This window comes from Geotrypetes seraphini, chromosome 1 (genome assembly GCF_902459505.1).
Source record: "Geotrypetes seraphini chromosome 1, aGeoSer1.1, whole genome shotgun sequence".
NCBI classification, from domain to species: domain Eukaryota; kingdom Metazoa; phylum Chordata; class Amphibia; order Gymnophiona; family Dermophiidae; genus Geotrypetes; species Geotrypetes seraphini.
The window spans coordinates 105,594,616-105,609,534 of NC_047084.1; the positions used below are offsets into that span (position 1 = coordinate 105,594,616).

Consider the following 14,919-nt stretch of genomic DNA (forward strand, 5'->3'; position numbering starts at 1 on the left):
TTTTAGACTAGAATTCCAGAGTTGCCAGTTGAGCTAGGAGTTAAGACTATGGCTTTATGATCTTACTTATGTGCCTGTAGTGCTATTATCCTTAGAATTGCTTTGAATCCCTCCCAAAGAATGTCCTGAGTAACTTCACCATTATCATTAATCTGTAGGTAAGTATTTTATCTTTCTCAATTTGGGGATGACATTCAGAGTTTCATAAAAATGAATCAACTAATTGCCACCAACTCCAAAATTATAACCAATGGAGCATGGTCCCACCAAGTACCGTGTTTCCCTGAAATAAGTGTCTTCTATTAATTTTGGGTCCAAAAAACACACTAGGGCTTATTTTCAGGGATGGGTTTTTTTTGGGTTTGTGGTTTTTGTTTTTTTCAGGTACCATGATCATCTCTCCCTTCCTCTTTCCTTTCTGTCCCCCCACATGTGCAGCATCTTTCCTCCCCTCTCACCCATCCTCTTGTGCCTTCCCTCTGCAGCATCTTTCTTATTTTTTCCTTCCTCCCTCCCTCCCTACCACACGACTGACGTACCTCCCTCCAAACAGCAGTATCGGCAGCTCTCTAACAGACTCCTTCGCATATGCCACATACCTTCTCTTAGGAAGAGAGGTTCATTACTATCATGGTGTGCATAAAACTAATCCCCTGAAACATCACCCTAAATATGCATATTGTTATAGGTTCTTTTAAATTTAAGTTTTTCCTTCTCAAAAATTCATAATTCAAAATTCAAGCTAAAAGCAGGTAATTGTGATTTAAATTCTGTTTATCGAGTCAACAAGAAGAGCATTCCATAAAACAGGAGCATACAGTGTAAATGTTCTTGTACACCAACCTATCCCAATCAGATTTTGCTTAGTCGCTTTGAAACAGTTCAGTTATAAATTCAAACCTTGTTTTCTAATTGTCAATTTGTGTTATATAATTTGACTCTCCCCCCCTCCCAAAACTGTTTATTGCTGGAGGAAGTGACGTCACCAGACCTAATGGCTGCTTGAACGCTTGGCTCTAAGCAATCCATAACTTAATCTAGCTTATATTGCAGCAATCGGAGCTATCTAGCTTTGGAAAACTTAGTAGCAACTGCACTAATAAGACTCTGACAAGGAAAATTCAAGTTCTTGACCTTGGGAAAAGTCCATAGTCTGAGAGAGACATGGGGGAAGACACTGCTTGCCCTGGTCAGTAGCATGAAATATTGCTACTCCTTGAGTTTTTACCAGGTACTAGTGACCTGGATGGGCCACCGTGAGAATGGCCTGCTGGGCTTGATGGACCATTGGTCTGCCCTAGTAAGGCTATTATGTTCACAGAGGGAAGCAGAACAAGAGTTGGGGAACAAAAATGATTACCGTAGATAAAATTCTTACCTTTTTTGTTTAATAACTGAAACATGTAAATCCTCAGAGCTGACATCTGATGTCTATTATGCAATTGTGCGATTAAAAATTTTAATTGATGTGCAGGCCTAGTTTTTGCACATCATAAAGATATTTCTCAAATGTGTACACCTAATGCTGCCTTTGCATGAGTCCACATGGATGTGGGTGGAAATGAGTTGGCCTACAGATTGTAGGTGATGGCCTTTATATTGGGCCAAATTAACTCAAGTTAGTCAAAATGTATTACCTTCATCAGGCCAGTAAAAATGGCACTGTTATGCTGGATTTAAATAATGGATTTTGTTGCCTGTATTTGTCAATACAGGTCAGTTAGGGACATTGGAGGGAGGGATTTTGAACAAGTAGATGACAGCAAAGTATCTTTTGGTATTTTTGTTAAATCATAACTAATTTCAAATGTTTGTCCTTTTTGTATATATGCAAATGAACTAATACAACAAGAATGGTGCATTGCTTAATGTATAAGTTTGTGAAACGTTGGAACTCACGTTTGTATTTTTATTTTCAGGACTATACTGCTGAGTGTTATCTCCTTGCTTAATGAACCCAACACCTTCTCTCCTGCCAATGTGGATGCCTCAGTAATGTTTAGAAAATGGAGGGACAGTAAAGGAAAAGACAAAGAATATGCTGAAATCATTAGGTAAACTGTGCAAGATAAATAGGAGCATGGATGCTTAAAAATCAGGTGTATTTATCCTGCATATTGACCACAGCAATTGGTACTTCAGTTTTTGTATTTGTTGGACCGTTGAGTACCAAAAACAGTAAATTCTGAACTGATTTTAAACTTACATATGGTGTTTTGGGACCATATGTGTAAAAGATGAGCCAAAAATCAGTTAAATGTTTAAGTCACTTTACATCTTTCATCCTCTTTACCCAGCTATGTTAGGTAATGGTTTTCTCTTCTCAAATAGTAAAACAGCACAGAACTTCTCCTCACCTTGATCACAAAAACCAAACAGCTACTCAGTACAGGAAGTCAAGCAATACTCCTCCAATTTGACATCTCAGCAGCCTTTGATTCAGTAGACCACCACCTACTAATAACAGAACTGTCAGAAATTGGCATAACAGGCACAGTGCTAAGATGGTTCTCAGATTTCCTGAAAAACAGGGAATACATCGTCAAACTGAACAGAGAGATCTCCAACCCCTGGAAAGCTTTTGTGGTGTGCCACAGGACTCCCCACTCTCCCCCATCTTCATGAGCTCTCTCGGTAACATTAAGTTTGAAGACAAGAGCATATTATCCTACGCAGACGACATCTTTCTCCTTATTCCCATAACCAACAATCACTTGGACATCACCAACAAAGTCTCACATAATACTGAAAGAATCCAAATCTGGGCGACTACCAACAAACTAAAATTAAACACAACTAAAACCAAAGTTCTATACTTCAACACACCCCAACAGACAGTACCAACAAGCATTACTCTTCGATCAGGCAAGACCCTTCCTGTAGAAGAATCCTCCAAAATCCTAGATTGCATCTTGGACTCCACCCTTACCATGGAACCACAAATCTCCAGTCTCCGAATGAAATCCCTCTATACCAGGGCTGCCCAAGTCCAGTCCTCAAGATCTACTGGCAGGCCAGGTTTTCTGGATATCCACAATGAAATATGCATAAGAGAGATTTGCCTGCACTGCCTTCTTGGTATGCAAATCTCTCTCATGCAGGTTCATTGTGGATATCCAGAAAACCTGGCCTGCCAGTAGATCTTGAGGACCGAACTTGGGCAGCCTTGCTCTATACCTTGAGACAACTAAGACTAATCGGACCATACTTTCACCAACACCACTTTGCCTTAGTTGTACAGCTGATGATACTTCCACAACTTTGACTACTGCAACTCCATCTACATGGGAATCAACACCACTCTGATTCACAAAATGCAACTCATCCAAAACACTGCTGTCAGACTAAACTTCAACCTGAGAAAATATGACTCGATTTACAGCCTTCATCAGGCAACTGCACTGGATACCCATCCCGTCACGAATAACCTTCAAAACTTCATGCATCATTCACTGTATTCTTTATGGAAACTCCGCGGCTCTTCTCCAAGGCATGGTCTACTTCCCGCAGAATACTTCTAAATCTCCCTTCCACCAAAAATCTGCAATACAAACATGTTTTCCACTCCATGCTCACCTTTCTAGGCGTGAAAACTTGGAATGACCAGGATGGAACCTAACCACACTAAATTCCAGAAGAAACTGAAAACTCATCTATTTGGCACCTAATCACTTGTATCTTCCTGCCCTCCATTGTCCTCCCTACCCTCATCTAACCCTTTCCTCTAGTGTCGCCAAGAGCTTATATAGGTATGTGTGACGCACAAATGGAAGAAATAACTAAATTAGCTGTTATGCCAACTGCCTTTAAACAGAACCTAAATCTATATCTGCAAAGTAGTGATGCAATTTGGTTTGATCAGAATGATTTTAAAGAAAATATTTAACTTATGAATATTGCGCTCTGATCTATTAAACGGATGCTTAATATGGGCCATTCTGTGTGGGTTTCATATGCTTAGGCACACTGTTCAAAATTGTGGCCAGTTACTTCATATCATTGGTTTAAAAGCAGTCTGAACAAGATACATACGTTTAAACATCTATAACTTTATTTCCAGGTGTTCTTCTGGACAAGTGGGTAATCTTCCCATGGCCTCAAACCTTTAAAACCTATCTCTTTGACAAATTCCTCTTTGACTCCTTCCTGCCTTGTAACTTCCCTGAAACACTTTCGGACAGACTAGCTACTCCCAGCTTACCAGTGATAACTAGAAATTTTTCTCTGTAACATCGCTGTCTGTATACAGTCTCTTCCTCTGTAAACAGCTCTGAACTGCTCGTGGTATTACGGTATACAAAAATAAAATTTATTATTATTACATAAGGGACCACTGCTCAGGCAATAGGCCTGATGGGCCGCCGCGGGAGCAGACTGCTGGGAGAGATGGACCTCTGGTCTGCCTCAGCGGAGGCAACTTCTTAAGTTCTTATACTAAATAGCAGTGGCCCGAGCACCGAGTCCTGTGTATTCTGTTCTCCTATATCAAGAAAAATATAGCTGCACCAAAATGATAAAGGGGATGGAACTCCTCTCGTATGCGGAAGACTAAAGGTTAGGGCTCTTCAGCTTGGAAAAGAGATTGCTGAGGGGAGATATGACTGAAGTCTACAAAATCCTGAGTGGTGTAGAATGGGTACAAGTGGATCGATTTTTCACTCCATCAAAAATTACAAAGAGTAGGACACTTGAAGTTGCAGGGAAATACGTTTTAAAACAATAGGAGGAAATATTTTTTCACTCAGAATAGTTAAGCTCAGACGAATTAATTCATTGAAATGAATTGATTCGAATCAGTGCATCAGGCCGCACTAGTTCAAAATGTTGAACATTCACTTTCTGTGATGTGGGGGGCAATTAATGTGTATGGCCTAAGCCACTTGCACATTGTTGAGGGGACCATGTGGCAGGACCAGAAGGTTCTCGAAAGACAGTTACCCGAAATAGAAGCTTAGTATAGTGAAACCTTGGAGAAAGATCTTTCTCAAGACAATGCCCTCTGCTATACTGCTAAGAAAATTAAGAACTTGGCACAAAAAGAAGTGACATGTCATGTCTGGATTGGCCAGGAAATAGTGCAGACCTGAATCCTGTTGAATGGCTGGAAGATCTTGGTGGATCAGATGCACGACTGCACTATTACAAACAAACGGCAACTAATGGAGAAGCATAGCACACCTTAGTAAAAGAGGGGGGGTTAATCTTTGATCTATTCAAAGAGTTCCAATTCTGCCCATGCTGTGTCAGCCTCTGTTTTGTCACTGAAGAGTTCTTCCCCCAGGCATAGAATGTTGGCTAAACAGTCTTGAAGATTAATATCCATGTCGGAGACTCTAGCCAAGGAAGACGCCTCACAGCAACAGACATGGCAGATGCTTTGGATGACATTTTAAAAGCATCAAATGCTGTCCATGCTATATATTTTCTGGTTTATAGAAGTCTTCAGTGATCTGCTGAAAATCCACAAGATGTTCTGGGGGAATATACTGCTCAGTCAGCCAATTTCTTTACAAGATGTTTAAAATAAAATGACACGTAGAAGTTGTAATTAAGCACTCTGTTGGCCAACATAGAATTTTGGTAGAGATGGTGACCAAATTTGTCCATAGTACAACCCTCACATCCCAATATGCAGAAGCATAAACTCTGGTATTGGAGGATTTTTTTTTTTTTTTTTTAAAGGGTCAACTCCACTAGCAACAATTGGTGTTGTAATTGTAATTACAAGAAATTATTCTTTAGAATGAATCAATTTTTCTTGGGGCTGTAGTAACAGAAAGAAGTCTCCCAGTTTCAAGAGGGCCTCCTTAACATGATTATGCAATGGTAACTTGAAAAGTTTTTTTAGGAGGTTTGTCATAATCTAAGATAGTGGGTCTGAACCCTGTCCTGGAGGACCCCCCCCAGGCCAATTGGGTTTTCAGGATAGCCCTAATGAATATACATGGAGCAGATTTGCATGCCTGGCATCTCCATTATATGCAGATCTCTCTCGTGCTTATTCATTAAGGCTATCCCCAAAACCCAACTGGCCCATTGGTCCTCCAAGACAAGGTTGGGAACCACTTCTGTAGTGAATGCAAATCTTTCATACATATTCTTTGTGGATATCCTGAAAATCTTGATTAATAAAGAGATACTTCAAGACTGACTTGGGGAAACACTGATCTAACCCAACAGCTCTAGTAGACTGTTGTAATTGCAATTGTAATTGCTTTTTCCCCCCCCCCCAAAAAAAAAAGCTGCTAGTTGGAATGATGGTGATCAATTGCTGAGAGAAGTCAGATGTTAGATTAGCTGTGTGACAGAGCATTAACTATTTTAAATAAGTTTTGAATCTAAAGAACTTTATCAATTGCAGGGTAGGAAGCCTCAGTCATTGAAGACTGCAGCCCAGTTGGGGTTTTCATGATTTCCTCAATGAATATACATGAGATCTTTATGCATAAAATAGGCAGTGCATACAAATAGATCTCATGAATATTCATTAGGAAAATCCTGAAAACTCAACTGGGTTGCAGCCCCCAAGGACTGAGGTTGCCAGTCCTGTGATTTATTGTAAACAGAAGGTGTACTTAAGGAACTATCTAATTAAGCTTGGGGATTAATGATGTTTCACTCTAGTTGAGCTGTAAGGGACAAATGGCAAATATTCTGGTGTTTAACAGCTGTTTTCTTTTTTGGCTTCCCTCCTAGAAAACAAGTTTTGGCTACTAAGGCTGAAGCAGAAAAGGATGGTGTGAAGGTTCCCACCACCCTGGCTGAGTACTGCATCAAAACTAAAGTGCCTTCCAATGATAACAGTTCAGACTTGCTTTACGACGACTTGTATGACGATGACATTGATGACGAAGATGAAGAGGAGGAAGATGCTGACTGTTATGATGATGATGATTCTGGGAATGAGGAGTCGTGACCTGCTGAGAACGGGCCCTTCCCCCAACCTTTCCCCCTTCTCCGCGCCCTGCATACTCAGGCCGAAAAGGAGTAGCAGTAACCTAGCAACAGTCCAGCAAAAAAAAAATATATATATGGAGATAAAAACAGAACAAACTGTTTGCTGCTGTCTCCTGTTGTGTGAGATTTCAGTTTGCTCCTTTTTTTATGGACCTCTGATGGGGAGCACGCCAGGAGGTGGGGGAATGCTCTGCAGAATGTTAATGAATTCTTTGCATTCTTTAACCCTTTCATCACTGTATTATGATTCTTTTTGTTTTGGGGTTTTTTTGTTTGTGTTTTTTTTTTTTTTAAGAAATTCTCCCTTTCCACTTTCAAAAAAAAAAAATTGCACAGCAAAAAGTGGAGGTCTTTGAGGTTTTTTGTGTTAGAGCCGTTGAGGGCCTGAATGCTTGCATCCCACAGTAGAATGTGTACTACAAGCATTTTGAAGCTGAGAGCCCACATGGAGGCTGGGTCTAGATCCTTTGTGCAACATTCAGTAGCAAAAAAAAATAAAGCAGGAAATTGCCAAGGTTTAGGTGATCCTTTTACTATAACAGTGTGCTCATATTTTTTAAACTAGTGATGGTGAATGTTTTAGGGGTGTTTCTGTTTCTCCTTTAAGATGTGGGGTGGAGAATGGTAAGCTACTGTGTTAAGCATAATGGAATGTGTTACTAGAAGGTACAGTATTCCTCCTTTAAACATATGCATATATATCTATGCAAATAGATATATATCTATATCTACATATTTCAGCTACAGTTGAGGCCCAGAGAGGTAATGCGTTTTTATTTAATGTTTGTAATGATTGTCAATTTGAGCCCTGAATAAAACATTTGATACTTACTTATTTTCTCCAGCTGAGCCCTTTGCTTGCTATTTGTCTTGAGTTCCCCCCCCAAAAAAAAAAAAAATCTGTGCTGTTATAATGCTCCTGAAATATGCCCTAACTTGAGTCTTAGTTGGCATTTCAAAGATGTGCTCTTAAACTGTATCTGGGAACGCAAGAGCTTTTCTTTGATTTGTATAGAAAAGAGCTTGGATTCTTTAGCTAATGTCACAAGGAAAGCTTAAGGCGCTGTTTCTAGGAGCCTTTATTATGTACCCTAGCAGCAAAATTTAGATGGGTGCTCTTAACCAGGAATGTCTTTAAGGTGTAAGAAATACTAAGTTCCTGGCTGGAGCAGACGACTGAAGCTAGCTAATATTGAGGGAGTTGTCTTCCCCTTTCCCCCATCTTATTAGTATAATGGATGGATTATGTGCACAGTAAGTAGCCAGGTATTTGGCTCTGGGATTCTGTGTATGAATTTGCAATGATAAAAACAAGGTTCAGAATTGGGAAGGCTTTGAAAGTTGCTGAACTGTGAAGGACAGGCATTAATAGACTGTTAAGATATGGGGAGGAGAATGTAAAGACAGTTTAAATTTCTGTAACCTTTACATTCATCTGCTTGAAATCCTTAGTGGATGAGGCAGTAGGCTCAAATCTATGAAAATGCCTGTGGCTTTCTTTGTGTGGACAACATGCTTTTTGCTCTGCCAGCATGAGTACAAACAAGTAGACTGGACAGGAAGTAGTCGAGTCAGCAATTTGGCAGATTCATAGAGCAATAATGAACTGCTAGCCAACTCTAGAAGTTGTCAAGCAGACAGCGCCAAGGCAAAATGAGGAGAATGTTAAACCCCTTTGAAACTAAAAGCATCTGGTTCAAGCTTTGCATTGCTACTGCTCCTTAAGTCCTGTGGTCCTGAAACTTTTCTGCATTTGTGCATGCCAAAATGCAAGTCCAGTGGAGAGATGCTGTCTTCTATTAACACTACAGCTGCTGTTCTGTCAAAGCCCATTCTTCGGAATTGCAGCTTTATTTTCAGTATTTCACTGGATAGAATCTCCTGCTTAGGAAATGAGGTGTATGTTTGTTCCAACAGGTTTACCTTTAATTGAAACTTGTCTTTCTCCATACATTAAGATCATACAGTTTTGTAGAACTACTTTTAGCATATGATGATCTTGTTTATACATGAGATTAAATTTCCAGCTAAAATGTATTCAAATCTATACTGACAGCTGTAAGGGCTTCATTGCAAGGTTTTGTCTTAAAGTTAAACAATAAGGAAAAAAAAACTGTCTTCATGAAAGATTGTAATATAAGGGCATTTGTTAATGGTAACATACCTTGGTGCATATGCAGACTTTTGGGTCTGAGACTTGCTTACGTATTTTAGTATACAGTATTTCAGAAAAGGAACACTTTTTTAAAAAATCTGCCCTTAGGAATCCTGTCCTCCCATCATATGTTTCCTGTGTTCAGTGGAACAGTTGTCATTTGGCAGATTTTTGGTTCTCCCCAATTGGTAGTTATGTAACATTTTGCAGCAGTAGGGGGATGATTACATTGGATAGTAAATGATTCCCCACAACTAATTTTGCTGCTGTATCTATGGATGACAATTCATATTTTCAACCTTGCAAAATATTCTGAATTGTCAAGTACCAGATATGTATCCCATTAAGGCCACATGGAATCAAAAATAGCAGAAGAATTTGATAAACATGAACTAGACTTTACTTTAGTATCCCTTTGTCTACAATTGCCACTTTAACCCTAGTACAGATTGAGGCATTTGTTTTATTGCTTATATATATAGAATTGAAGCTCACAAAGTATATTTTAAGATTCAATAAACAAAATTCTGATCAAGCGCCAAGCTCTTGGAGTCATAAAAGAGCTGACACGATAGGCAGCCCTATGGGCTGTATACCTGTGCACATATCCTGAACCTTCGGATTTTGTTACTGATGGCCTTGATATTTTGAAGTAAGAATGCTGACTCCTTCAGGGTACATTTCCCTTCTAGCATGATGCTTCTTTACTTTCAGGTTGCTTCTATTTTCAAACTTTATCATGGGATCCTTCCGGGTGGGGGGTGGCTTTGTTTAAAGAAATATTACTCCTCAAGCTAGCTTCCCCTTTTCTCCACGGACAAGCAGGTATAGTATTCTCACATGTAGTTCATCAGTCCATGGAGCTGAGAAGCTGTCTTTGGTGTTCTCACTGCAAATATTTTCAATATTTTTTTAAGGTGCTTTCCCATCATTTTTAGACATAATTCTTTGTTTTCTTCATGTTCTATTTTTTCCAAGTTTTTCATTTTTACCAATTTTACCTGTTTTTGGTCTTTGGGCCACTTTAAGCCCTTTTTTTTAATCCCAGGAGCATCGACCATTTTCAAGTTGTTTCTACTCAAGCTCTCTGGACCATTGAGTCCTTTGACTTTGCATCGGGTGTTTTCCCTTCCATGTCAGTACCGAGCAGCTTCAGAAAAGGCAGTATGAAGCTGCAGCTAAAATCAAGAAACAGAGAAGATAACTTAAGATGCAGACCTTTCATCCTTCATCATCCAGGAGATATTCCACTTCTAGATGTTCTTATTACAACCCTAAATGTTGCTAGAATAAGTCTTCCTCTCCATCTAGATCTTCCCCACAATGGTCCTACTTAAAACAGACAAAAAAACCTCAACCTGTCAAACAGCAGCAGTCCTTTTCACTCCTTTCTAGAGAGCATAGCCAGCATTTCTCTGCTTCTTCCTCAAACTCTCCTTATAGGAGGCAGACTAGAAATATGATAGCAGATAAAGGCCAAATGGCACAGCCAGTCTGCCCAACTGCAGTAGCCATCATCTCTTCCTCTCTGAGAGATCGCACCTGCCTATCCCAGGCTTTCTTGAAATCAAACTGTCTCCATCTCCACCACCTCTACCAAGAGACTGTTCCATGCAGCTACCACTCTTTCTGTAAAAAAAAGTATTTCCTTAGACCACTCCATTTTTCCCAGTGATGGACTCATTTCAGACCAATGTGTTCGTCTGATAGTAGCTCAAGCCTATGCCCTGTGCTTGCTAAGAACACTTTCAAACTAACCAGCAAGAGTGATTTTCAACTCCCTTGAGAGTAGAGAGCTGCACAGAAACAGGGGCAACAGAAATCCTCTAGAGCAGTGGTTCCCAAACCTGTCCTGGGGGACCCCCAGCCAGTCAGGTTTTCAAGATATCCCTAATGAATACCTGTCACTTCCATTATGTGCAAATCTCTCATGCATATTCATTAGGGATATCTTGAAAACCTGACTGGCTGGGGGTCCCCCAGGACAGGTTTGGGAACCACTGCTCTAGAGTTTGTGGGAATCCCCTCCAGGTCCTTAAGGGTCCCCTACAGAATCATAGGGATGGGACTGGTTTGTTTGGGGGCTTACATGGGGTGTGGTACCCTCCTCAGCATCGGGTTGTATCCAGCTGCACTTGGGCTCTTTCTAAACATCTCTTTCCCTCATCAATCCCCAGCCTACTGCCTTTCTCTTCAAGCTTCCAGGAGCATTTGTCCATGCTGCTAACAGCTGACCTGGAAGACTTCTGACATGTTTTGTTTTGGAGGGAGGGCTTCCCTCTGATGCAAAACATGTCAGAGGGGATGGCTCCTGGGTTGTGTGCCCGAAGTGTGGAGGAGTGAAGGAATGCTGCCACTGAGCTGAAGAGGCTGCTAAGACATTGCATGGGCTGGGGGTGGGTGGGAAGGGAGGGAAAGAGATGCTGCGTGGGCTGGGGGTAGGATGGTTGGATCTAGTGAAGAGAAGGGAGGGACAGATGGAAAGGGATATACAAGGAAGGAATGCGGTATGACGCTGGAGGGGAATAATAGGAGAAATATGTGGGGCTGGTGGAGAGGGGCAAAAGCTACTTTGGGCATGGGGCTGGAGGAGAGGAGGAGAAATGCTGTGCAAGGGTGGGGAGGGGGGAAAAGAGGGAGATAGAACCAGGGGCAGAAGAGAGTGAGGATGCTGTACAGTGGGAGGGAAGAGAGGGAGAAATGCTGGACCATGGTAGAAGAAACTAATGGGCAGTAACTGAAGAATTTGCAGAAGACAGGACAGCAGAACAAAAGAGAAACTGGAACTAACTTAAAGGAAAAATAAATATCTAGATGACAAAGGTAAAAAAAGGAATTTATTGACTGAAATAAGTTGGCTTTGGGCAATGTATAGAGCAGATGTCTTTGTATTATGTTCAACAGAAAAGGACTCCGGTGTTAAAATTTGCTGTTGCTGGTGGGGATTCCCAAGCACTGTCGAGGACCTCCTCCAAAGCTGGCCAGAATTCCCTTCTAAAGCATAACAGGTGTTGGTAGCAGCTGTGGCTTAGGGATGTTGCTGCTACTGCTGCTTGCCAAGTTTGGTAAAAGGGATTTTGGGGCACCTTTTATAGGAAGCCTTCAGCTGACATAGCTTGAGGGTCCTCATCAGCTGGAGTATTTATATTTTATATTTACATTAGAGGCTCTGGCAGAGACCCATTTACAAAGTATGTCTTCCAATTTCATATTTCAAAATTGATAGCGTCTTTGCTTATTTGTAAATGGGTCTCTACCAGAGCATCTAATTCAGTAGCATAATTAAATGAAATAACCACTTCTGAAGTAGATGGGGACAGGTGTGGATGTAAGGTCTAGGACATGGCAACTCAACTTCAATGCCAAAAAATGCAAAGTTATGCACCTGGGCAGCCAGAATCCATGCAAGTCTTATACCCTTAATGGCGAGATCCTAGCAAAAACGGTAGCAGAACGAGACTTGGGGGTAATCGTCAGTGAGGACATGAAGTCTGCCAATCAAGTGGAGCAGGCTTCGTCCAAGGCAAGACAAATCATGGGCTGCATACGAAGGGGTTTTGTCAGTCGTAAGGCGGAAGTCATTATGCCATTGTATAGATCCATGGTGAGGCCCCACCTGGAATACTGTGTGCAATTCTGGAGGCTGCATTATTGCAAGGATGTGCTGAGACTGGAGTCGGTGCAAAGAATGGCCACCCGGATGGTCTCGGGACTCAAGGATCTACCATACGAAAAATGGCTTGACAAATTACAGCTATACTCGCTCGAGGAGCGCAGAGAGAGGGGGGACATGATCGAGACGTTCAAGTATCTTACGGGCCGCATCGAGGCGGAGGAAGATATCTTCTTTTTCAAGGGTCTCACGACAACAAGAGGGCATCTGTTGAAAATCAGGGGCGGGAAACTACGAGGTAACATCAGGAAATTCTTTTTCACTGAAAGAGTGGTTGATCGCTGGAATAGTCTTCCACTACAGGTGATTGAGGCCAGCAGCGTGCCTGATTTTAAGGCCAAATGGGATCGGCACATAGGATCTATTCACAGGGCAAAGGTAGGGGAGGGACATTAAGGTGGGCAGACTAGATGAGCTGTGGGCCCTTATCTGCCATCTATTTCTATGTTTCTATGTTTAAGAGATTACAGTTGGAGACGAATTGGATTCCAGAGAGGATAGCCAGGGCTAGGTTGGATTTCTGTCCTCACAACTCTAGAAGACCCTCCTTTTCCAATAACGCTCAGCCTTTTTATAGCTAAATGCAATAGAACTTGTTCCTCTGCAGGAAAAGGGACTGGGAATTCCAGTACAAGCATTTCCTAATACCAAAAAAGTCATAGCCCAGTATCCTGTTGCCACAGTGGCTAATCTTCCTTTCCATGTGTAATCTGTATGGTTTGTCTTTAGTTTGAAGATATTTGTGTTTGAAACTATTAAACCCCTATTTTTATCAATATTGTACTTTTGCCTATAATTTTGATAGGTGTGTAATCAAATTTTAAATAAACTATGAAACTAGTAACATTCCATGCTACTGATCCCAGGGCACTTTCATGGGTTTTTTTCCCTATCTGGGTGATCAAGGCTTCATCACTTCTAGCTTAGAATGCCATCAATTCCACAGTTCGTCTTTTAGAGCTGCTGGGGTTTGCTGTAAACTACCCAAAATCCCATCTTCACCCATCTGATACTGGAGTTCATCTGACCTCTCTGGGATACAACCCAAGATCAAGCTTTTCTACCGAAGTAGAGTCATCAGTCTCATTCAACAGTGGCAGCAAGTCTCTACTTTGCCATTCATAATGGCACAACAGTTGCTATGTCTTCTAAGCCATATGGTCTCCATAGTACACATCACATGTCTCCACCTCAGAATACCCCAGTGTTTTTATCAACTCAATGGTCTTAAGCTACATGGTGATTCTCAGCTCCATTCTGCTCAGGCATTCCCTCCAATGACGGATGATGTTTTCCAACCTCATTTGGGGACTTCCCTTTGTCTCCTCCCCATCAAAACACCTAACCTCAGGTGTGTCGATGGTAGGCTGGGGTGCTCATGTGGACGGTCTCCACGCTCAAGGACTATGGTCCCCTCACAAGCAAACACTACATATCAACCTTCTCAAACTTTGAGCCATACAGTGTGCTCGGGACATTCCAAGAGAGACTGCTCAGCAAATGTCCTCATTCTGATTGAAAATCTAAGTTACCATGTTTGTCTGAATAAGATGGTACAGGTTCTCACCCTCTTTGCATGGAAGCAATAGAGATTTGGACTTGGGTAATTGCTAATGGAATTCTACTCAGCAGTTTAGTGGGAAAATAAAATGTAAGACACTCAGAAGACTCATTCAACCTCACAAATGGTCTCTCAGCATAAGTCTTATGTCAGATTTTCTCCAAATGGAGGACTCCAGACTCTGCTTCCATCCACAACCACAAGCTACTACTCTTTTGTTCTAGACTGTATACCCCCAATTACCTGGAGTCATATGCCTTTCTCATCCATTATATGAAAAGATTTCTCTGTGCATTCCCTTCAATACCTCTCATCAGGAGGACTCAAATTTTGTGAATAGCTGGGCACCATGATCCTCATAGTACCATTATAGCCACATCAAAAGTAACCTTGAAAAAGACTTGGGTGTGCTGGTGGATACAACAATGAAGTCAACGGCACAATGCGCAGCAGCCGCAAAGAAAGCAAACAGAATGTTGGGTATTATTAAAAAGGGTATTACAACCAGAACGAAGGAAGTCATCATGTCACTGTATCGTGCGATGGTGCGCCCGCATCTGGAGTACTGTGTCC

The 14,919-nt window shown here is 41.3% G+C and overlaps 1 protein-coding gene across 1 annotated transcript in view; it reads left to right on the forward strand.

Annotated features, from left to right (window-relative positions):
* UBE2R2 (ubiquitin conjugating enzyme E2 R2) overlaps positions 1-7,799 on the forward strand; it is a 58,954-nt gene extending 51,155 nt beyond the window's left edge. The window contains exons 5-6 of the mRNA XM_033935335.1: positions 1,920-2,054; positions 6,697-7,799. Of these exons, the coding sequence (XP_033791226.1) occupies positions 1,920-2,054; positions 6,697-6,916 (355 nt within the window). The 3' untranslated portion in view covers positions 6,917-7,799. The remainder of the gene's footprint in view (positions 1-1,919; positions 2,055-6,696) is intronic.
* Positions 7,800-14,919: the final 7,120 nt, after the last annotated feature.